Source organism: Oryzias latipes, chromosome 4 (genome assembly GCF_002234675.1).
Source record: "Oryzias latipes chromosome 4, ASM223467v1".
Taxonomy (NCBI): Eukaryota; Metazoa; Chordata; class Actinopteri; order Beloniformes; family Adrianichthyidae; genus Oryzias; species Oryzias latipes.
In genome coordinates, this window is record NC_019862.2 from 32,441,213 (window position 1) to 32,463,249 (window position 22,037).

General features: G+C 46.4%; 2 protein-coding genes across 2 annotated transcripts; one reads left to right on the forward strand and one right to left on the reverse strand.

Moving 5' to 3' along the window:
- The first annotated feature begins 1,553 nt into the window (after positions 1-1,553).
- Positions 1,554-10,662, forward strand: mydgf (myeloid derived growth factor). Its single transcript, XM_023954620.1, has 6 exons — positions 1,554-1,785; positions 3,114-3,164; positions 3,234-3,295; positions 3,537-3,618; positions 7,529-7,601; positions 9,555-10,662. The coding sequence occupies exons 1-6, from the start codon at positions 1,624-1,626 to the stop codon at positions 9,632-9,634; spliced, it is 510 nt and encodes a 169-aa protein (XP_023810388.1). The 5' UTR covers positions 1,554-1,623; the 3' UTR covers positions 9,635-10,662.
- LOC110015002 (SH3 domain-containing protein C23A1.17-like) lies at positions 5,332-20,508 on the reverse strand. The gene is made up of 3 exons (XM_020702787.2): positions 17,526-20,508; positions 13,068-14,118; positions 5,332-7,365 (listed from the first exon to the last, which is right to left on the reverse strand). Exons 1-2 carry the CDS (start codon positions 18,756-18,758, stop codon positions 13,210-13,212), a joined length of 2,142 nt encoding a protein of 713 aa, XP_020558446.1. The 5' UTR covers positions 18,759-20,508; the 3' UTR covers positions 5,332-7,365; positions 13,068-13,209.
- Positions 20,509-22,037: the final 1,529 nt, after the last annotated feature.

Genomic DNA, 22,037 nt, shown 5'->3' on the forward strand with positions numbered 1-22,037 from the left:
ATCATGACTGAAACCATGCGGGGACACTAATCTTCTGTTCCTCTCCTCCGTGGATGATGTTCACTTCTGCCATAAATATTTATCTGAATCATAAGTGGGACATGTTTCCGTGAGCTGTGGGGAAATGACTATTTTCTATCAATATTTTTCTCTTTGTTGACCCAGTCATTACTCTGACGACCTGAGAGGGAAAAGTCCAACTTTCAGGGAAAGACAAGAAATTCTAATTTGCACATTATTCCATTTTTCTTTGGGAAAGATTTCAGTGTTGTTGTTGTTTTTGCTGTAAACGAATCATATTTCCTATCCCTAGAAAACGACTCAGCCGTCCGTGTGAGGAGGTGAATGAGTGGCGTGCTGGAGGCGGCAGTGTCTGAGCATGCTCAGAAGGCTCATGGGCTCCTTTGCACATGAGTGTCAGACAAAGTTGGGACGTCTCCTTTGGAACATGTTTTCACGCACAGCTTGTTTTTTACGGCTGTGCTCAGGTCAGAACAGACAAACTGGAGCAGACATGAGAAAGTTACCATCTGCTGTTGTGCAAATGCTGCTGAAAAAAAGAAGAAGAACAATATTTGCTACAGAAAGCCGACATGATGTTTGGGTGGAAAAGCTCCCTGATGACTGGTTTGCCAGGAAAGTTTCCACATATTGGTTTATTAAAGTGATCCGAGGACATTTAGATCAAGAATGTTGATTCTTCCTCATAATTTTCTCATTTTTTTAAAATTAAAAGGCAAACACAACTGTTAAGAAAGTAAACTAAACCAAGGTGAGGCCGTCTTAAGGATGGACACAAGTCTTTTTTCAGTCTAAGATGCTTGAAAACATTTGAAATATTTGACTAAAACCACATTTGTTTCTTTACTTTAAATGTCTCTGTTGTTCTTAACATTGTTATCAATCATATTTTAGTTTTCTTTCTCTGTTAATTTGGCATTATTGAAATTTTTAGAGAAGCTTAATTTTAACCCCGGAGGACTGATTATGTCGCTGCTTTTTTAAAATCTATTTTTCATACATTTATTTTTGATTTTTGTAATTGCTGCTACCTAAAATGAACAAACAAACAAAAGGGAGAAAAAAGTAAAACTAACTTTAAAATCCAAGAAGGAATTTGCTGTTTGGCTCTCCAGGGTTAAAAATCTCAAAAAGTTTTAATATTATTGCTTAAAAAACACCAATAGATAGTGACTAGTTTTATTTTAACAATTGTAAATAATTTTATTTTTGAAAGTTTCTTACTTTCTTGTAGCAAGAAACTAAAAAACAATGTCGAGGCACCCTTGGTTATTTATCGCTGCTTTTAAATTGAACTTGTGAAGTTTTTCTTCTTAAATATTGGTGTTTTTATGGTGTATCCTCCAGACTGTGTTCTCTATAGGGGACAATTCTAAACTGAATATCAAAAACAATCATTATTTTCTTCTCCGTAGATCCACATGAGGGACTTCCACATGAATTTTCAAACCTGTCGGTCTTTTTGTGCTGCTGTGGCGCCCCCTTGCGGCGAATTAAATATCGATTTGGTTTTGCTCGCAGTGTGACGTCATTACCGGTCGACGGGGTCTCTGTTTAAATCCGGTTGCAGCTGTCAGCGACTCTCCAGCAGCACAGAAAGAGATGACAAACCCGGGACCCTTCTGCGTTCATAACATGGCGTTTCTACTTTTATGCGGGATCATTGCGGTGTTTGTTGCGGCCGAGGCTTCTTCTGAGAAGACCAAGACAGTGGAGTTCAATGTGAAACCCGGAGGAGTAGTTCACAGTTTCACGGAGGGAGTTGTGAGTCTTTGTCTTATTTACACTTTTATTTGGTTCAACTGTTTGCGATAAATTCAACCTCAGTTGTAGAAACGTCTGGTTGAGGTATAACATTGATTGATCGTCTGCAGTTTTCTTAGTTTCATTGTAAATTCACTTCCCGGTTCGTGTTTTCGCCTCATTTCTTCTGCTCACTATATTAAAACCAGGAGAAATATTGCTGTTTAAATAATTTGCAAGGCTTTGTCGTTGTTCATTCTCACGTTTTTTAAGTACATTTTTAAATTTAACTGTGCTGACAGAAAACTGGACTTGTACGATCAGTTGTGGTCGCACAATGATGACGTCACAGCCTGTAAAAAGCCGACACGTCGATGACTGAACGCCACAATGGCTCTTTTGATTGGTTGAATTATTCAAGGACTGTGGTGGTTTGAAACGATTACCAATAATAATAATGCTTTTATTTTATGGTGTCGTTTGCAGCTACAAGGGATTTTTATTTACTACAAAATAAAAGCACAGAGGCTGCAGTTGCAGAAGATGATTATTTGGGTTAAAGTTGGTCTGTATGGCTTCTCTAAAGGAAAGAGATTGCAGTTATTCTATAGTATAGTTTCTTACTAAGTGTACACACTTTATCAAAAATATTTGTATGTCTGATGTTTTTCTTTATTCAACAATCCTAAAAATTTTTATAGACGAGTTAAAAAATCAGAAATTGTCATCAGGGAAAATGCAATTTGACATAAACTTTTGGCTCAACTGAGATTTCCAAAAAGCCTAAAAATGTTACCTTCAAATTGAGTTGACCCATTTCTTAAACACTTAAAACGGGTCAATTTTGACCCAAACCCAATATAAGGGTTAAATATTACTGTATCTTGTTTTTTTGTCCTTGTTTAGACTTTTCTTATCGTTACATTTGTTTTTTGTTGTTTTTTTACAATTACATTTAGTAGTTTAGGAAAGACATTCAAATTCAAACAGATTATTTCTGGAAACCATGGTTACTTGGAATGTGAAAAGAGAGGTTAAGCTTTGCACGTGTCCATTGAACAAACTGTATTGAGGTCAAAACATGAAATATTTGCCCTGCTTTGGGGCAAATGTGAGCCCTGCATCATGCATGGTGTGGGCGGTGACGTTTCCTCCAAACCCTAACATCCCAGTGATGGGAGGCACTTTGGAACAGCACAGAGTGGATAGTTGGATAGTTTTTGACTCAACAATTAGCCTGGTTTATAACACTCATCATGCATTTCCATTAAAAGTGTTTGGAAAATAGATGTATTTTTATCTTAAAAAGTGACTAAGAGAGGGAAAAATGAGAGTTTGTCTGTTTTCAGAGGGATTATGAGTGCACCTTCACCTACGCGTCACAAGGGGGAACCAATGAGGTGAGCCTGTCTTGGTTATATTCAATATTGTGGCTGAAATGCTAAAAATGTATCTGTCTTTCAACGCAGCAATGGCTGATGAGTGTTGGCCTGAGTGACGACGACTCGCTCTTTTCCTGCTCCGTGTGGAGGTGAGGCTGAGCTGGCTTTTCCTTCAGTGGCGTGATTGCATGTCTGAGGACAAACGTGTGAGCAGTCAGCGGCGGCGCTCCTTCACGGCGGTGACCTGCTGTTATCATGGCAGACGGGTGTCGTGGGCGCGTCTGCTGAGGCTCCGCCTCTCTGCGTGGTCCTAACGTGCTCATGGGTGACTTTGTGAGGGAATGATTGGATGCAAATGGATTCATAAATGTCTTTTTCATTTTGTGGCAGGCCTCAGGGGAAGTCGTACCTGTTTTTCACTCAGTTCAAGGCTGAGCTCAAAGGAACCAGAATTGAATATGCCAATGCATACGTAAGTATGAAATCAGCATTTTATCTAGTGTGGAAGTTTTCAGTTTTGGTTCAAGTGGTTTTCTGGAGGCTAACGTCCACTTTTGAGACACACAAATGCAGTTTTCATGCACTTCTGATGGACGGATCTCGTTATTCACTTCCTCCCAATTTCAGTAAATAGGTTTGTGTAGTGAATCATTTTGTGTAGTGAATCCCCAAAGCTGTACAACTTAGCATAAGTGAGGGAACTTTTCCATTCCTCGACCTGCGTGTCGTAACTTTTGTGGGAGTCGACAGAGCGGCGTCTGCTGGTGCAACAGTCGTCACAAGGCCTCTCATGCTGATGCAAAGTGACAGGATTTCTGCTGGCTGTTTCCACTCTGTCAGGGCCGTGATAAAGGCTTCTTATGGCAGAGTGTCTCTGTGAAATAACCTCAAACATGCAGACAAAGTCTTGTTGAACATCTCTGCAAGTGACGAGTCTGTCAGGATGGCACTGTGTGTGTCGGGTTCAAGGCAAACGCTGCAGGCAGAGCTTGTTGTTCCACACTTCCCTATTCACCATGAGTCTCTGAGGAAGAAAGAGATGCCACCTCACACGTTTCTGCCCCTTCCTGGCACGTTTCTGCCCCTTCCTCACACGTTTCTGCCCCTTCCTGGCACGTTTCTGCCCCTTCCTCACACGTTTCTGCCCCTTCCTGGCACGTTTCTGCCCCTTCCTGGCACGTTTCTGCCCCTTCCTCGCACGTTTCTGCCCCTTCCTGGCACGTTTCTGCCCCTTCCTCGCACGTTTCTGCCCCTTCCTCGCACGTTTCTGCCCCTTCCTCGCACGTTTCTGCCCCTTCCTCGCACGTTTCTGCCCCTTCCTCGCACGTTTCTGCCCCTTCCTCGCACGTTTCTGCCCCTTCCTCGCACGTTTCTGCCCCTTCCTCGCACGTTTCTGCCCCTTCCTCGCACGTTTCTGCCCCTTCCTCGCACATTTCTGCCCCTTCCTCGCACGTTTCTGCCCCTTCCTCGCACGTTTCTGCCCCTTCCTCGCACGTTTCTGCCCCTTCCTCGCACGTTTCTGCCCCTTCCTGGCACGTTTCTGCCCCTTCCTCACACATTTCTGCCCCTTCCTCGCACGTTTCTGCCCCTTCCTCGCACGTTTCTGCCCCTTCCTGGCACGTTTCTGCCCCTTCCTCACACTTTTCTGCCCCTTCCTGGCACATTTCTGCCCCTTCCTCGCACGTTTCTGCCCCTTCCTCGCACGTTTCTGCCCCTTCCTCGCACGTTTCTGCCCCTTCCTCGCACGTTTCTGCCCCTTATTCGCACGTTTCTGCCCCTTCTTCGCACGTTCCTGCCCCTTCCTGGCACGTTTCTGCCCCTTCCTCACACTTTTCTGCCCCTTCCTCACACTTTTCTGCCCCTTCCTCACACTTTTCTGCCCCTTCCTGGCACGTTTCTGCCCCTTCCTCGCAAGTTTCTTCCCCTTCCTGGCACGTTTCTGCCCCTTCCTCGCAAGTTTCTTCCCCTTCCTCACACTTTTCTGCCCCTTCCTGGCACGTTTCTGCCCCTTCAGGCACTGATGTTGACACTGTGACTGGACACGGCTGGTTTCTGTGGACTAGACTATAATATTGTTTTTCTTTAAAGATGGCTACAAAGTAACAATTATCCTCACATATGCATCAAAATGTGCATAAATACCACAGAAATGTCTCTTTCTTATAGCAGTAAAAAGACAATAGAACCAAACAACAGTCTTTTATTTTCCATTTTTGATTGATTGTATTCAGATGTATTTCTAGCCTCTACACGTCACTGTTTCTGCAGCACAGACCAATAACTGCTGATCGGTTCTGCAGGGATAACCCCCCCAGGAATGTTTGAGCGTTTCCACAAACAATCGTCTGGATTGTTTTTTACGATTGTCGGAACTTTCTTCGTGTTTTTTTTGTCGGATAACTTTACCCCCCTTAGATTAGCGTTAGGTTCAGGTTAGCGTTCAGGGTTGGCGACTGGATGGTTTTGCTGCGACTTTCAGTCTGGAAACCAGAAAATCACTTCTGTCCTTTTAAAAACAAAAGAGCCAAACCATGATACTACTACCAAATTTCAAATCCTAAAAGAATCCCTTTTTTTAATCAAGCTTTATTCACACTGTCTGAAGTCCAGCAGCATTCAGACCTGCAGCTTCACTAAAAATGGACTCATGAAGTGAACACACCTGTGCTCACCTACGGAGGCTTCGGCTTCACCAACGGATGGAAAATCCTTTTAGAATTTCTCCTTTTAAACTCAGTTTTTCTCATTCAATCAAAACTCTTTCCTAACAGTTTTTGCTGATTGTCTCAATTGTCCCAGTTATGTTAGACTGCAGGAGCAAACACACAATCTGTGTGTTTGTGTTCTTCAGATATAGCTCCTCCTCATCCTCTGCCTTCGTCTGAACTACTCGGCCTGCTGTACCTTTACTACACGTCCTCTGAGGCGGGGGGGGGGCTGCAACCGTCAACAGTGAAGCCCCTGGGGGCGCGTTTACCAGAAAAACACAAACCGCTTTGCATCTGTTTGATCAGAGAACCGAACTGTCAGGAGAACAACAGCGGTATGGCAGAGTCAGTCCAGCTGTTCTGTTGGCCTTATCGCCATAGCAACCACTTTCTTTATTGTCGGCCTGAGGCTGACAAACAGGAATCTGTCATTTTTAGAAGAATCTGCAAAAGTACATTTTTGGATTCCCTTGGCAACAGAGGCTCTTTGTTAACCACGCCCACTTTCCTATTATAGTCATATCTTATGTTTTTTCGCTTCGTTCAGCTTGAGCCAAAGATTTATGTTATGAATTTTCAGGATTTCAGGAGCAAAGGCCATTTTTGTGAGCTCATCACACCAACGCCGTTCAAAATCTACAAACGCTTTTTTTCCTTCCCGATGACACTTGAGGAGTTCGGAGGTTAAAGTCCCCCTGATTTGACATCTGTAGAAGGTCCCAAAGGTTATTTCTTTCCTTGGGGGTGGGGCGAATGGAGATGGCTGGCTCTTCTCGAGGTCAAAGGTCAGCGTTAAGTGGAGTATAATAGCTGCATACTGAAGCTTACGGAGCCCCCCAGGTGTCAGTGGCTTTTTGTTTCAACCACTGGCACCGGGGGGGCTCCGTAGAGCTAGTGGCATGTAAGTGAAATTTCAGGAAGATTGCTAGAACATTTGTGCAAATAATATTTCACACTTTGCTGTGACATGCCATAGGTCCTGTGGCCATCCCATAATAATTTCAAAAAATTCCCAGGGGTGTCCCGACCCCCCCATGTGTTTGGTTTTGTTGGAAGATTTAGACTTTTTTTTGCCCCATTCATTCTTTTAAAGGTTTCTCCCGCTGTGATGTCATCATTTTTTATTTGGGGGGGGGGTCATTCATTATGCCCAAAATTCCTTTTTAACGGGTGCTCGGTGGGTGCAAATGTTCGTGAGTTTCTGAGTCTGCCCCCCACCACTGCGGTGAGACAGAAGGATTATGATTGGATATTTTACCCCCCTGAGGGGTCAAAGGTCGCAGACCCCCGCTCTAGTGCCTCCACCCTCCATGAAACCTGTTGGGATCATTTCTGTGCGTTTCTGGCGCCGTCATGGTGGAAACGCGGCAGAAGGGGATGAAGGCGGATGCCTGGACTCCCGCTGAGTCACGGTTTGCTCCGTGAAACACGCGGCTTCCTCGTGTCCCGTGTGCAAGCTCCTCCTCCTCTTCCTCCTCCTCCTCCTCCTCCTCCTGCTGTGGCTGCGCGGCCTGCAAACCAAAAACACAGCAAACGCTCACGCAAACACACCGCAGCATCTCTGTGACCTTCATGTCTGCCACAAACTAAGTAATCTTCTGCCTTCCTTTTTCTCTCCTGCCCCACTCTGCCTCCTCCCCCTCCTCCTCGTCTTCATCACGCCTGCATCTTCAGTCACAGATAGCAGCAGGAGGACAGAGCGACGTGCCTCTGAAGCCGGAGGAGTTTACCGTCGCAGAATCAACAGGTGAGGAATTGATTGCGTCTTCACATGTTCAATCAGCTCCCTGCCCCCACCCCCGCCATCAGGTTGCAGGTTCCCCGCCGCCTTTCCTCTGCAGCATATGTTCCAGCTGTGAGCAGGTTTCATGCGTCCCTGCGGCGTTATTCTGCTCTGAACAGGTCCTCGCCGGCGGTGTCATGTCCTCACTGTGATTAGCAGGATCTGACAGCCGGGCTGTCACTTGCAGCAGATTACACGCCGGCGAGCAGCGGCTTACAGTCGGCGCGCTAAAGCCAGCCCGGTAATGACGACAGATTGGTGGATAATCCCAACGCCGAGGAAAACTTCTGCACAGACCGTGGGCGGCGTGTGACGGGCTTTTTGGGGATGCCGACTCCACAAGAGGGAGCTGTTTAGGTCAATGTGATCAGAACAGCTCCGCCCACTGGAGGGTTCAGGGGCGCCACATCGACTGTAAAAACAAGCTCAGCCCCTCCCTTCTCCTGTTCCCAAACAGGAAGTACATCTGCTTCCTGAACGCCGCCGCCATGTTGAAACCAGTTGACAGTAATTGGTCTGAGTCGCTCCAAGTCATCGTCTGCCAGAGGTACGATGACTCGGAGCGACTCGGACTAATTACTTTCAACATGGCGGCGCCTGAAGCCCTGGTGAGGGAGAGCCGGCAGTGAGGCATTTCCTGGAAGGTCGTGAGTTCAAATCCATGGCCGGGTCAAATCAAAGACTCTAAGAATGGAATCAATCCCTCCCTGCTTTACTCTCAGCATGAGGTTTGAATAGGGGGGGTGGGGGTCCTGACCCCCAGGGAATGGGTCAAATACTCAGCAGTTTCTGTTCTGTACACGACGAGCCGTCTGGGTAAAAACAGACTTTCTAACATGAGGGTCAGTGTGGCTCCTGTCTGCCCCCAGTGGTCTTGTTGGGAACTGCAACCTTTGGTACTTAAAGACCCACTTTGATGAAAATGGTGTTTAACACGTTCACGTTTTTTCTGAGGATTTTCTATTTTAGGAAAGCTTCAAGTTGTATTTCAGATTTTGTCTTTATTCCAATGTTGAATCAGGAGCAGACAGAAAAATGACGTCTGGAAGGGTGTGACACAGAAAAGGAGTTCAGCAGTAATTCACCTGAGTTGTGTTGGGGGGGGGGTGACTGGGTTAAGGCCCTTTCTATGGGTGACATCACCCTCGCTCAGTCCAGTCTTCTTATACAGTCGGTGGTTGAGACTAAAACTCTGTTTTATGCTGGAGAAGTGACTGAACTTTGTCTTCTTAAATACATTCTATGCCAGTTGATAACATTTTTCATCTAAATTGCAGACTTGTTTGCCTGGTTAATGTAAATCCGTCTACAGCTCTTTGGGGAGCAAAGTGTTTCCAGAAACGATGAATGGCTTCTGTTAGTTGAGTAAAATAATGTTATTTGGGTAGACATGTTTAGCAGACGGGCACACGGGAACTCATGTCTGCTGCAATGCAAACATCCAGATTCTCACATTCGTTAAAGTCCCACTCCGATCCTCTTTTGATCTATTTTTCAGTGCGTTCCCATTGCTCTTTAAGCCAACATCCAACAACCAGAGTCGTTTCATAGTTTCTGCAGAGCGGCAGTAGTTTCCCTCTGAGATGTGGGCAGGACTGTTGGTGCAGAGCGACCCCGCCCACTCTCCCTTTTAGCCAGAGTTTGACCAACATCCCATAACTGAGAGCTCTCTGTTTACACACTGTCTCACTGGCTTACAGCCCCTCACCCCCCCAGACTACTATTACCAGCACAACAAAAACAGTGATCAGTATCGGATCTGTCCATCCGACTGGATCTGATCCAGATTCCAGCTCAGACCAGGAAAACAAAGATCTGTTGGTCTGGATAAGAAAGGGGCGGAGCAGGGAGCTTGTGGCCCCGCCCAGCGTATTTTCTCCCCCATGTGACCGTCTCTCTCTGTCTTATGGCTTCCAGTGACCCACAAGGAAGGAAGGTTCAATGCCCAGCTCTCCAAACTGACCGCCGTTGGACGGACACAACGCGACGAGCTGTGACGGCTCACAAGTCAGGCACTGCCTCCACCAATCACAGCCCTTTGCTGGACTCTGGGAGGAGGAGCCAATGAAAGCGAGACCACCGAAGGCCGAGGCTGGACGCCGTTTGGTCTGGAAAATATCTTTACAAACAAAGAGGGAAAAAGTCCAATGAATGAATTTCTGTTTTGATCAAATGTTGTTTCTGAGGCTTTTGGAATGATTTTTGGTGGGTTTAGAGGAAATGTGCATGACTGTAAACTGTGGAGGATCGGCGTCTCGGGGATAAAGACAGCGGATCACGTTTAGACAGATTTGTCCATCTCCTGTAATCCTCGGCATCGTAATGCAAACACGAACGGGATTCCTCAAAGAAAGACGGAAGAGAAGGACCCGTTCACTCTGCTCCACGGCTATCTTCTGGAGGACCGTCTCATTTCTTTTGTTTTTTTGCTACATGTTACCGTGGATGTGGGGTCAACACTGAGCCTTTCAGTCTCTTTGTAGGTTTGAATTTACGACGCTCCACATTTTTGGGTCAGACTTGCGTTTTAGTTGGTTTTCCTCGCTCCGGTCTAGTTTCATGAACCTAAATCCTGGAGTACAGAGCAGAGATGATGATGCAAGAGGCCATACATCAGATATTCCCGAGGTTCTCCGCTGCTTTCATCTTTTATTGCCACAGAGGGGGATCAGTGAAAACACCCAGCAGGTTTCTGAACTTCTTCATCCCTCGTCTCCCGCCGGCTCCGGCATGTGGAGATCACGGCTGCTTCATCTATCAACACCCCCGTCCAGGGATTCAATTCAGATTGGAGGAGTTTGCTGATGCGACCCCGCGGTGCCGTTATTCAGGTGTTGGGTCTGAGCGTGGCGTCTCTCATCTGTCACAGCTTTGTCCGACCAAATGGAACGGATCCAGATCCCGACTCAACGTGGAGAAAACGCCCACGATGTCACTCATTCTGAGCTCTTCTTCCTCCACCTGCTGGCCTTCCCATTCCTGATGAAATGCGAGGGCTGTTCCAATAAAGATGTGTTGTCACGTATGACGCCGTTCTTGTCTGGTTGCATCAGTCGTGATCTGACTGAACCTCCCATATCATTGTCAAAGGGTGAACATGAAAGGGGAGTAGAGGCATTAAATATTCTGAGTGCTGTCGGAGCCGGGACACGCTGAACACCCAGGATGGCGTTTTTGTGTCTCGTCTTTGCACAACAAGCCCCTTACTTAAAGTAATGCAGTACTTATTTCCGCTTCCATTAAAACAAAACTTTCAACAAAGAAGTTTCAGTTGGAAAAGCTTTATCCGAGTAATTCAATATGTATTCTGAAAGCATAGTCAATCTGCATATTCAGTCCTAAAATATACCATTCAAGGGATAAAGAGCCTCTTTTGTTAGATTTTTTGGGGAGAAAAGCTTGGCAGGGCGGATCTACCAAATCCAAATGCGCATATGGGAATATATGGAATGCTGATCTTTGTGGGCTTACAAGGATAGATGCGTGAAAAGATTTATCATCATGTGGAGCCAAGAAGACATCCTGGACTGTCCTCGTACCTAAAGTCACGGGTTCAATGCTGATCCACAGCTTTCTTCTGGACCTTTGAACATCCAGAAGTCGCTTGTAGAACTCTGGTAAACGTTGAAAACCTTTATTTTGTAAATCTTTGGAGCAAAGCTGGCACTGTAGCTTCCTGTTTGGTGGGAAGAAGTCCTCTGTTGACTCTTGAGTCCATTGACTGTAAATGAGAACTGGACCGAGTGACTCCTCCCCCGTGGCGCTCCAAACAGGAAATACCTGAATTACCCAGACTTGTATAGAGAAATCAACAGGTATCAGTCATCTTACTCTGAAACCTTTAAGAGTTTTCTTTTCCCATTTGTGCGAAAATATTGGCTCAATTTGCACGTTTTCATTTTTTTCTTTAGTGGAAGTTATTTAAGTTATAAATAGACCAATAGGATGCCTCAATAAAACGTTCAAGTGGTAGGGGTGTGGCCTTCCAATGAGCTCACTCCTGATTGGCAGGAGTGGATGACTTAGACCGATTTGGACCAATCAGTCCAGTCCTGCTTCTCACCATTATGAACCCATTTCTAAGACAGAAAACATTTGCCCATTTCATAAAACAAATGTTTCTTCTCATTTTTTTGCAATAAAACTGTATCTGCAGATAATTACAAATGTTTTTCGGCACAGGACGACCCATCTCCCTTCAGCACCTGCTGAGCCCCTCTTGTATGGAGAGACATTCCAAACACTGTTTGGAGCCTAAAACTTTCAGCTCGTTGACGGGATCAGGTTTGTGCGTGATTGGCCGAAATTCTTACCAATCATCATCAAGCTCTGTGTTCATGGCTTTGTTTGGCTGGACATCTGTAACGCGGTACCCTGCTCTATTTCAGACACACAAGAGAGAATTTCTCTGTGGGACACTGTGGGGACAGTGGGGAGGACAGTGTGGAGAAGCCCCACATGCATGTTCTCCCCGAGGACATGCATGTGGGGCTTGAACCTGCGGAGGATCTACTTTTGCTCGTTCAGCCTCTGTGGTTGACTCTTCAATATTCTGTCTGTGCTGCCGATAGCATCAGAGTCATTATGGGATTGAAATCCAGCGTGACAAGAACATCACTTCCTGGTGTTTCAGTGACACATCTTCAGACTAAGAATTGAGCGTTTTCTTTCAAATAAGACTGAAATGAAGCCTTAGATGAACAGCTTAACGCAGGAACCCTTTTTCTTTCAGTCTTTTAACGGTCTGAGAAGGGAAAGCCAATGAGGGCAGCATCCATCACACAGACTAAAGCGGGAGTTCGCCTCACAACCCTGACAGTCCTGCAGCTTCCTTATTTATTCAAGCCCAGCTGGCGTCCCGGTCTCCCTGCAAACATACCAGCCCTCTAAATCTCTGCCTTTAGAGGTGAACAGATGGAGATTGTGGACGGGTCAGTCATGAAGGAAAGGAGGGGGTATTTTTAGAGACAAACAGGCTTCTTCACGGCCGACCCCTCCTCTGCGTGTAACTAAACGCTGAGCCTTTCAGGTCAAACTCAATCAGGATATTCAGTTCTTTGCTAACTTCCACATCTGTCACAGATCTCTCCCCTTCCCTTCAGAGGATTTTGAGTCTTCTGAATCACTGAGCTGTCATCCAGCCGTCGTCCTCTCAGCAGTTTCTGCATCGACAGCACCGCCATCGGTGCAGGTGAGTGCACACATCCGGATGCTGAGGTGCAGTCCCTCCTTTAACATGTTTACAGCCTCCTCCAGATTGGGGTCTTTCCGTTTGTGTCCCAGCTCTCTGATTACCCCGGGCCGCTCCACTAAAGAGCTCAGGGAGCATCTGCACACAGACTCTTGTTACCTCTGATACCCCAGACAGATGCCACTGTGCCCTGTAAGATGACAGAGAAACAGCAACAACAGAAAGTGGCTGTCACTCACCATGAGTTGCATTTGCATCCTGTCACCGTGGAAACGTGTTCTCAGCTCGACGTGGTGAGCCTTAAATCTCCTCCTGCAGACATGCGGCTGGTGCTGTCAACACGGCTCTTTCCGGTCAGCCTCCTCCCTCGGCTCCTTTGTCTCACACCGTGGTCGAGAGCAGCCTTCGTTTCTCAGGGTAAGGGGGGGCGCTGCGGGGCTCCTTCCCTTTCTTTGTGAGCCTGTTGTGGGGGTACGGCGGAGGCTTACGACCTCCACGACCTTGTGCCGTGGGTGGTTTCCCTGCGGCCGGGCACAGATGAGAAGGGCCCGCCGAGGACGCTCGTTGCTCATCGAGCGGCACAGGTTGGATGTCGGAGTCTGTGGGTGGGCAGCTGGCGGACTGAGGGTGGGTCGGTGATGGAGTGAGGGCAGCGGCAGATGGGAGGCCGCTTTGTGAGGTCTGATAAGGCCCCCCTTTGGTCTCTATGATGACAGAAGGACTGAGGGCAGGGGGCGGACAGGGCTGTGGAGACAGCCGAGAGGGAGGGGATGCGCGGCTGGTCCTGATGGAGGAGGACGCCCCAGGCGAATGAGGCTGGGAGGCAGGGCTGGGGGGACGATGGAGGCTGACTGTTATAGGAGAAAGACCGGGAGTCGGAGGCCGACCGGGAAGGCTCCTCTGGGGAGACAGAGTATGATCGCTGGAGTTCAGGTTTGGAAGCTGGTTTGAAGAACCTAATGTGGAGAAGTTCTTCAATCCAGCTTTTTTGGGAGAAAACAGCGGACCGGAGGCCAAGTGAAGAGTCCGGCTGCTCTCCGACAGAAACCCAGCGGCCGTCCGGCCCGTCTGCAGGTTCTTTGGAGACTGGCTCCTGCTGGGATGTTCTCTCCTGACGGCGCCACTCCAGCCTGCCGCTCCTCGCTGCTTTCCAGCATCAGCAGACCTCGGATGGGTGGAGCTGGAACCGGAGCTGCTGTCGCTGGGAGGCTTTTGGTCTCCTCCACAATCCTGCTGCTCCTCTTCATTCAGATCAATGGAGGAGGTCAGAGAGTCGATCTGTTGCACCACCTACAGAACACACGTGGATGAAAAAGTCAGGAAAAGGAGCTGCAAACATGCAGTTCCCATACATGCATGTTCCATATGTCCACAGCACGCTAACAACTCCTCCCCTTGATCAAAACAACTGTGATGATGTCTGTATGAAAAACAAAGTAAACCAAACGTTTTACAAATGCAAATATCAACACATCAAACTACTGAAGATGGACAAAAGAAAAACCCCAAAAATCATCAGAACCAAAGCAAATGTGCCCCACTGATCACTGCTAAAACAGAATCTGAAGAAGTTTTATAATCTTATAATATAGTCTTCTAATCCTATCAATAAAGTTTTCAATAGCAAAACAAGCTAGGTTTCAAAGGAGGGGTCTCAGTACTTCTTTCTTATAAGAATTCTTGGTAATCCATCCTTTCTAACCTCATTGGCAGAGATTTTTAACATTTTTAGAAGTTTTGATGTTGCATTTAAATGATTCTGAATTTCACATGTTTGGAATGATGATTGGATTTTAGGAATTTTACAAACTGAAAAGGATTTGTCTTTGCATCAAGTAATTTCTACTTATCAAGAAATCTTATAGTAAGTTATCAAAAGCATTCAACGAGGGAAAAATGTCCTTCAAAAATCAAGTTAAACAACACAGATTATGGATTATGCTTTGGTCTTTGTTAGGTGTCTTCTAATAATTAGTGACGCCTGCCCTTTCAAGCCTTAAATAAGTTTTAAAACACTTATATTTAGGTTTTCTGCTCTGATACTTGGAAATAAAATATCTGAAAATAAACGTGTATTGCTCGAAAACATAATATATCCTATTGTAGCTGCTACAACAGTCCAACTATCCTTATTTCTAGACTATAATATATCTACCACCAAATTGACACATTTTAAATAAATGTGTCTGAGAATTCTAGGTCCTTAGCAGACAAATTTCCCTAAATCAAACAAGTCTGCTTCATAAAACTGGAACACTCATTCAAAGATAAAATTTCTTAAAAATATGTCAAGTTTAAAAATACTTATTTTATTTTATGCATTGAAATGATTAATCCTGAAAAGTTTGGGAGGGGGTGTAGAGCAGAGCAAAGTTGGAACAACTTAAAACCTGGCCAAATGTTTGGAAAGTCCAAAAACCAGATTCAGTGCCAGCATCAAGTAGTTTGCAGTGAGGAAGAGGAGAGGTCAAATTAGGATCTGAATCTGGACTCATCGCACTTCCACGGTCAGCAGCTTGAAATCCCACCAGCAGTCTGCTTTCAATTTGAATTGTGGCCAACAAAAGGCTTGATTTAGTGCAGACCTGATGGAAGAACTGCAGCGGCTCCGTGTTTCAAGGAGGACTGAAAATGTCACTCCCAAAAGTGTGTCACACTAGTTTAAAAAAAGGGGGTTGGGCTTAAAAAAGGGGGTTGGGCTTAAAAAAAGGGGTTTGGCTTAAAAAATGGGGGGCTGGCCTTAAAAAGGGGGTTGGCCTTAAAAAAGTCCCTGCAGCTGATTTTCTCTATTAACCTTAACCCTCCTGTTATGTGGCGGGTCAAATTGCCCCATTTTAAAATTTGAACATCTAGGAAAAATATTTGAAAGTATTTTTTCAGTATGATTCTTCTTCTGCTTGCCTTAATTAATATAATCAACATATAATATGAAAATGGTTCATCTCACCTATTTGCAACCACCCCCTGTGGGTCAATTTGACCCAGCAGTCAAACTGGAGGTACAAAGGTGTCAGAAATGTCGGGGTCTTTCTTTCTTTTGCAGCTACACATATTTCACCCCACACACACACACACACACACACACACACACACACACACAGATTTCTGGTTCACAGTGCATGTATGTAAAACAACATTTATGTTGTGTAAAACTGTTGTTTTTTGTGTGTTGGTCTTTCAAAAGTAACAAAGTGGTGAAACGAGGAACACCATTGTACTAAATATTGATAAAATAATTAATAATGGAGTTAGTAATGAAATATTCACACTGCTTGTTAGGATTTTTTTGGGTTCAGAAATCTTTTGGATAATTAAATATGCACCGGGTCAAATTGACCCAGGAACACCATTTCTGTTCCTCACAAATGAACATAACAGGAGGGTTAATGTAAGAAAAGATGCTGCAACGCATTGATTTAAGGATTTCCTGTGTTTAGACTCAGTGCACAATTGGTTGGCACACGTGCCCGCTCCACGTGCACGCTCGTGCATGCGGCTGTGTAATGATGGAGGATGGAGAGATTGGGGAAAATGTTTGACCTAGCTCCCCACCTGCTCCGTGTGCTCAGATAAATCCTGTCCACGCCGGATGAGTTTGGCTCTCCGTGTTCAACAACATGCCAGCGGATCTGAAAGGATGACCTGATTCTCTGTTTTCATGATGTGGATAGATTTTTATTTTGAAAGAGACATTTGGTGGTACTTTGAAGCACCAGCGTGTTTCACGGAGATGCGTGTTATTGTCAAGACTCAGAGGGATAAAAGAGTGGAGGGCTTCGCTTTTAATAACTGGGGGGGTTAAGCCCTTTTCTGAGCTGCAGACCGGACCTTAATTGCTAAGTCGGGTCATTCACCTTGGTTTGGTTTAGCTGAGTGTTTGATTCCCTGCAGCTGTGTCAGAGCGTCTCAGCAGAAGCTTGTTGTGCTTGAGCTGCTGTTTTCTGTCCCTTTGCTGAAGGAACTGATCCTGTTAGACCTGAGCTCATGTCAAATCATCGTTTTATTGATCAGCATTTCTCCTCACTGGGAGGTCCAGCTGTCATCTCTATTTTTCCTCCACTCTCATTCGTTTTTTCATAACTGCAAACTAAAAGCTCTCATCCACAGGGATGAAGTTGTTGGGTTTAGCGGCGACCTCACAGATTTCCATCCAAAGCCACCGGTTGAGCTTTGCGTGTGACTTTGACTGGATGAGCAGAATCCGAGGAGGAGATGCTCGGACGTAAATGGATTACAAAAAGCTTTGGATGCTCTCCAGCCGCGCCTGGAGCAGCAGCTGTCCACGAGGGGGGGGTTAGAGGCGGGAAGACGGGGAGAGGGGGAACGCCGTCACACAGCAGCATCCCAGCAGCTCATGAATGCATCAGCCAAATGGGTCAGAAGTATTACTTTATTCACTTCATGTACAAGTACGCATGAGTCTGGCAGGAGCTTCCTGACTGCTGGTGGAGGACAGGAGGAAGTGGGTTTGATTCCTGCATCCATGCTTCTGACGTTGTGATCAATGATCAACATTTATCTGATCTCTGATCTTATGTGGACCTGAAAGTGCACAAACCCTAAAGGTTGACAAGCTTTTAGAAGAAAAATGAATAAAAAGGGATGCCAGAACCCCATCCTTTTTCCTGTTTTTGATAGAAAAGGTTCTGAGGGATACTTTGGTCTGGTTGTCCCTTCAGAATAAAAGACCCAGTTACCTCTTTCATCTCGTCCTGAACGTCCCTCAGAGCCGTCAGAACCTTCTCCAGGTTGTCCACCACTCGTTGGATCTGGTTTCTCACCACCTTCCCTCTGCAGCCGGCTTCCCTCCTCTCCGACACCGCCTCAGTGTTGGGTCTGTGCCGTGCCCACGTCCGGTTCTGATCCGTGCTTGCTACTGCTTGTGGGTCCGCTCTGGCTTTCCGTGGGCCTCTTAGAGTCGCTGTGCATCCAGAGGTTCTGCTGGGAAACTCAGCGGGGAAGACGAGGCCGTTGGGGGGTTCCCTGAAACCTTCCACAGGTGGCTCTTTGAGGTCCAGACGGTCCTGGTTCCGGCTGTGTTTGTGGATGGAGCTGCAGGTGGAGCTGAAGTCCTGCTGCCGCTCTGTGTGTCCCTGAGTGTCTGAGTTCAGCCAGATGGATGAGAGCGGGTCTCTGTGACGGAATGTGGCGCGCCTGCTGCGGTCCAGCAGCTGTCCTGTCCGCTCATCCATGCACAGAGCAACAGGCATGCTGCAGATGGACTCCTCCGCAACAGGAGTAGGAGGAGGTCCCGTTAGAGGAGGTCCCACTAGAGGAGGTCCCACTAGAGGAGGTCCCACTAGAGGAGGTCCCACTAGAGGAGGTCCCGTTAGAGGAGGCCCCACTAGAGGAGGTCCCACTAGAGGAGGTCCCACTAGAGGAGGTCCCACTAGAGGAGGTCCCACTAGAGGAGGTCCCACTAGAGGAGGTCCCGTTAGAGGAGGCCCCACTAGAGGAGGTCCCACTAGAGGCCCATACTTCCAGGCGGAAGCGCCTTCACGCTGTTGCGGGCTCAGCTGGCTGCTGTGCTTCCTCACAGCCCGCCGTCTGTCCCGAGCGGCGTCCTGCAGGCCTGGCGGCCCACCACCTGGGCTCGGTGCAGCTTTGGGGTCCCGCTCTTTGGTCTGGCTCTGCTTCCTGGGGTTGTCCTCCGTCTGCTTGCCTGGGTGAACGTGGTGCCCCCGCAGCACCCCCATGCCGTTACACCGGAGCTCGCCCTTCTGTGGCCGACCTTTTCCCGGGATGGAGAAGAAGCTGATGCCTTTGGCTTTCTCTAGCGGCGTCACGTGGTTCCTGGCTTCTGAACCTGACCGGAACGGGCCGTTGAGCCCCAGGTCGCCGCTGCTGTGATGACCCTTCAGACTATTGCGCAACCATGGGATGAAGTGGGGGGACTTGAAGCCTTTCTGCTCCCCGCCGTCGGAGAACATGGTGATGGATGATGTCTCGCAGCCTCAGAGGATGAAGAAGAGGAGCAGAACTTGAGGTTAAGGTACCTTCCTCCTCCATGAAGCTCCTCCCACCGCTGCCATCACCTCCACTTTGACGTTCAGCCTCTTTTCATCTTCTCCTTCTCCCAAACTTTTTTCCGTTTTTTCTCCTCCTCGGCTCAGATCTGCTTGTTTCCGATGCCTGTCTCTGGATGGGTCGCCTCCCTGCTCCTCCCTCTCGTCCCCCCGTCGTGGTGCTCCTGAGCCCCTCATCCCATCACCGGAGAGCGTCTGGAGATGCCAGGGGCCCCCTCTGCCGCCGTCTTCCCTCGGTGCCTGCCTGCGTTGTCTGGTGTGCTAGCGGTGGGGGCTTCCCGCCTCTACATCCCTCTCTCCCCCCTCCCCACTGCATTGCGCTGCGCCTCCTATCCTCGCTCTCTCTTCCTCACACTCCCTCTCTCCGCTCCCATCTCTGCCTCTTCTCGGCTCTCTTCGTCTTTGCAAATCTGTCTTTTTGTCTTTTGGATCATTGAACAACCCCCCACCCCCCAACCCCACCTCCAATTTGCAAAGGAGAGCAGCTGAAGTTCAATCAAGATGCCAGATTATTAATCCCCTTCAGCAAACGTGCCCCCCTCCCACGTGACTCCTCCTGCCTCTGTTCTCATCTGATTACTCTGTTACCCGGCTTAGCCCCTCGCTCAGGACCCCAGAGGGGGTTTAAGGGTGTGGAGGCAACAGCCATGGATGAAGGGAAGGGGGCATTTTCAGCTCCAGCTGACAGGAACTATCAGCTGCCCGGCTGCAAACAGCAGCAGCCTATCAACTGTCAACAAGTAGCGTCCCGTCGGGTCCCTGAGGTCTTCCTCTTCACTTCTGACAGACATCCAACTTCCATTTGTTCCAATTAAACAGAGGCCGCTCCTGTTTTGGGACTTCTCATTTAAATTCAAATTTATGGCTGTCTGGATCAGATTCCTCACGTCTGACGAACTCAGAGGTGCCTCCTAGGTGCTTTGTGTCTCAGCTGCTGCTTCACTGGTGGGTTCCTCCCTCTGTGGCTGCATGGGGAAGGAAAAAGCCCCAGCAGAGCGCCACAAAAACCCCAACAGTGTGATGTCACTCATCATGGAGACGGTCAGGATCTGTCAGCAGAGCAGGTTCAGTTACAGTAGGACTTCATCCGCTGTCGTCCTGCACAGCAGATTGGATTGATGTCATCTCCGGATGAGAAGGCTGTTGAAAGATGCTGTCAGCCTGCAGTGACCATTAGTCTGGATTAAGAGCAAAAAGCAGGGAGAGGGAGCAGTAAAGCAGTCACTCTTAATCTTTTAAAGCCTCTTGTTGCACATAACATGCTGGAGTCCGACTCAATGAAGCAGAGTTTTAAAAGAATCCTGACGTAGATTTGTGGAAAGCAAATATCCCTGAGAAATAACCTTTGATAGTTTCTTTGTCAGCCAGCATGTGTTCCTGTTCAACACCAAGCCGTTTTCTCTGAGAAGAAGAAGATCTCATGTTTCCTAAAAGATGGAGGCTGGGAGCCTTTGATAAGTGGCTTTTTAAGATTCAACACTAGAAATAAATTAAAAATTGCTACAATTTGACCACATTTCTTTAAAGAAATCTGCCAAGAGTTCTTGTTTTTAAAGAAACTTCTGGCTTCTAAGACATGTTTTCTTAAACTAAGTTATTTGCTGATGAAAAACTTTCCTAATAAGTTTATTTATCATGCAAGACAGAAAGTAAGAAATTTTTTCTGAAAACAAGGCTCTGTTTACTTTCTTAAATACAATCTGACAAAAACAAAAAAGTCTTTTTGTAATTTCTTTTTTTGAGGCGATAAATCTTTTCTGGTGAAAATCCTGTTTTTGGCGTTTTCAACACGTTCTGGTGATGGAGGACATTCATAAAGAAAATTAAGCTTAAATTGCATTTCTGACTATTTTTAATTCACTGGGAACAAAATGTCATTTGAAAAAGATTACATTTGTGATGTAAAAATTACATTGGGCGGGGCACCAGCTCCTTGCCCCGCCCCTTTCTGATGCAGACCAACAGATCCATGAACGTCTCTGTTTTCCTGGTCTGACCTGGAATCTGGATCAGAACCGGATGGTTCTACGATGTGGCTGCCATTTTTGTTGCACCCCTAATATTAGGTTGGGGGTGTGGGGGGCTGTGAGCTAGCAGGAGAGAGTGTAAAAAGAGAGCTCTCAGCAACAAGAAGGGCAACGTGGAGGGGGGCGGGGTTGCTCCTTCCGCAACTCAGAGGTGAATAACTCATTAGCCCCTGCCGCTCTACAGAAACTGTCCTAGAAAACAACAGATATTCTTTTTTTCATTTTGGCTAAAAACAACATATTCAAATTCACAGACCACTAAAAATAGATGATGAGGCAGTGGTACTTTTCTTCATATAACTGATACTTCACTGAAGTTTTCATGTGTTGCTTTATGCTCTTTAAATAGATTTAATGTTACCTTTTAGGATTTGAGGCGTCATCCAGATTTCATTGGATTCAGATCTTCAGGAATTAGACTGGTGCCTCACAGACTCCTGAAGTCTTCAGTGTAAATGAAGCCAAACTTTTGTAAGTTATGGAAATGTTCTTTAAAATAAGAAATGAAACTTTAAAATCCATCTCTAAAAGATGACTTTAAAGATGTCACTTTGAAGAACAGCTTTTTTTACTTTCAAAATGAAAGGAGAAGCTCGTAACTCCGTTTCCATCCTGAAACGGAGTTGAATGGATGCGAAAAGACCACAGAAACATTAGCTAAGAAGGGGACAGATGAGTTCTGACCCCCGGGGGTCCCAGCTTCAAGCTCTGACACTTTATTGTGCTTCAGGGTTTAAGAATTTCACCGTTTCTTTTAGCCACATACTATAAATTAAACCTCCTTCAAGCCAAAATGTGAGGGTTCAGCTGCGTCTTTGTGTGTTTATTGAAAAACACACAATCTGTGCTTATTGTAAAGACCACTCCCATGACATTTATGTGGTGTTTTTCACATCTTATAGTCATTTTTGTCATGATGGAGTGTCCTCCATATGAATTGCATTTCTGAGGATTTCTTCTTTTAAATCATTGTAAATCCCTTTTGGACTGGTGTTTATATCATTTTGTTTTGTTTTGTTTTATATAATATACTTGTCTTTTTCTTGTTTTGCAAGTTTAGTCTCGTTTTTGTCTTATTTTGTTATTTCACACTTGTTTCACTAGTCCAAAGTAAAAAGGAAAAATGAAAATGAAAAAAAAATCAGGAGCCGACAAA

Coding starts and splice junctions, on each gene's coding strand:
- mydgf (XM_023954620.1), top strand. CDS start 1,624: ATGACAAACCCGGGACCCTTCTGCGTTCATAACATGGCGTTTCTACTT. Junction 1,786..3,113: donor ACAGTTTCACGGAGGGAGTT/GTGAGTCTTTGT, acceptor GTCTGTTTTCAG/AGGGATTATGAGTGCACCTT. Junction 3,619..7,528: donor TTGAATATGCCAATGCATAC/GTAAGTATGAAA, acceptor CTGCATCTTCAG/TCACAGATAGCAGCAGGAGG.
- LOC110015002 (XM_020702787.2), bottom strand. CDS start 18,758: ATGTTCTCCGACGGCGGGGAGCAGAAAGGCTTCAAGTCCCCCCACTTC. Junction 14,119..17,525: donor TTCAGGACGAGATGAAAGAG/GTAACTGGGTCT, acceptor TGTGTTCTGTAG/GTGGTGCAACAGATCGACTC.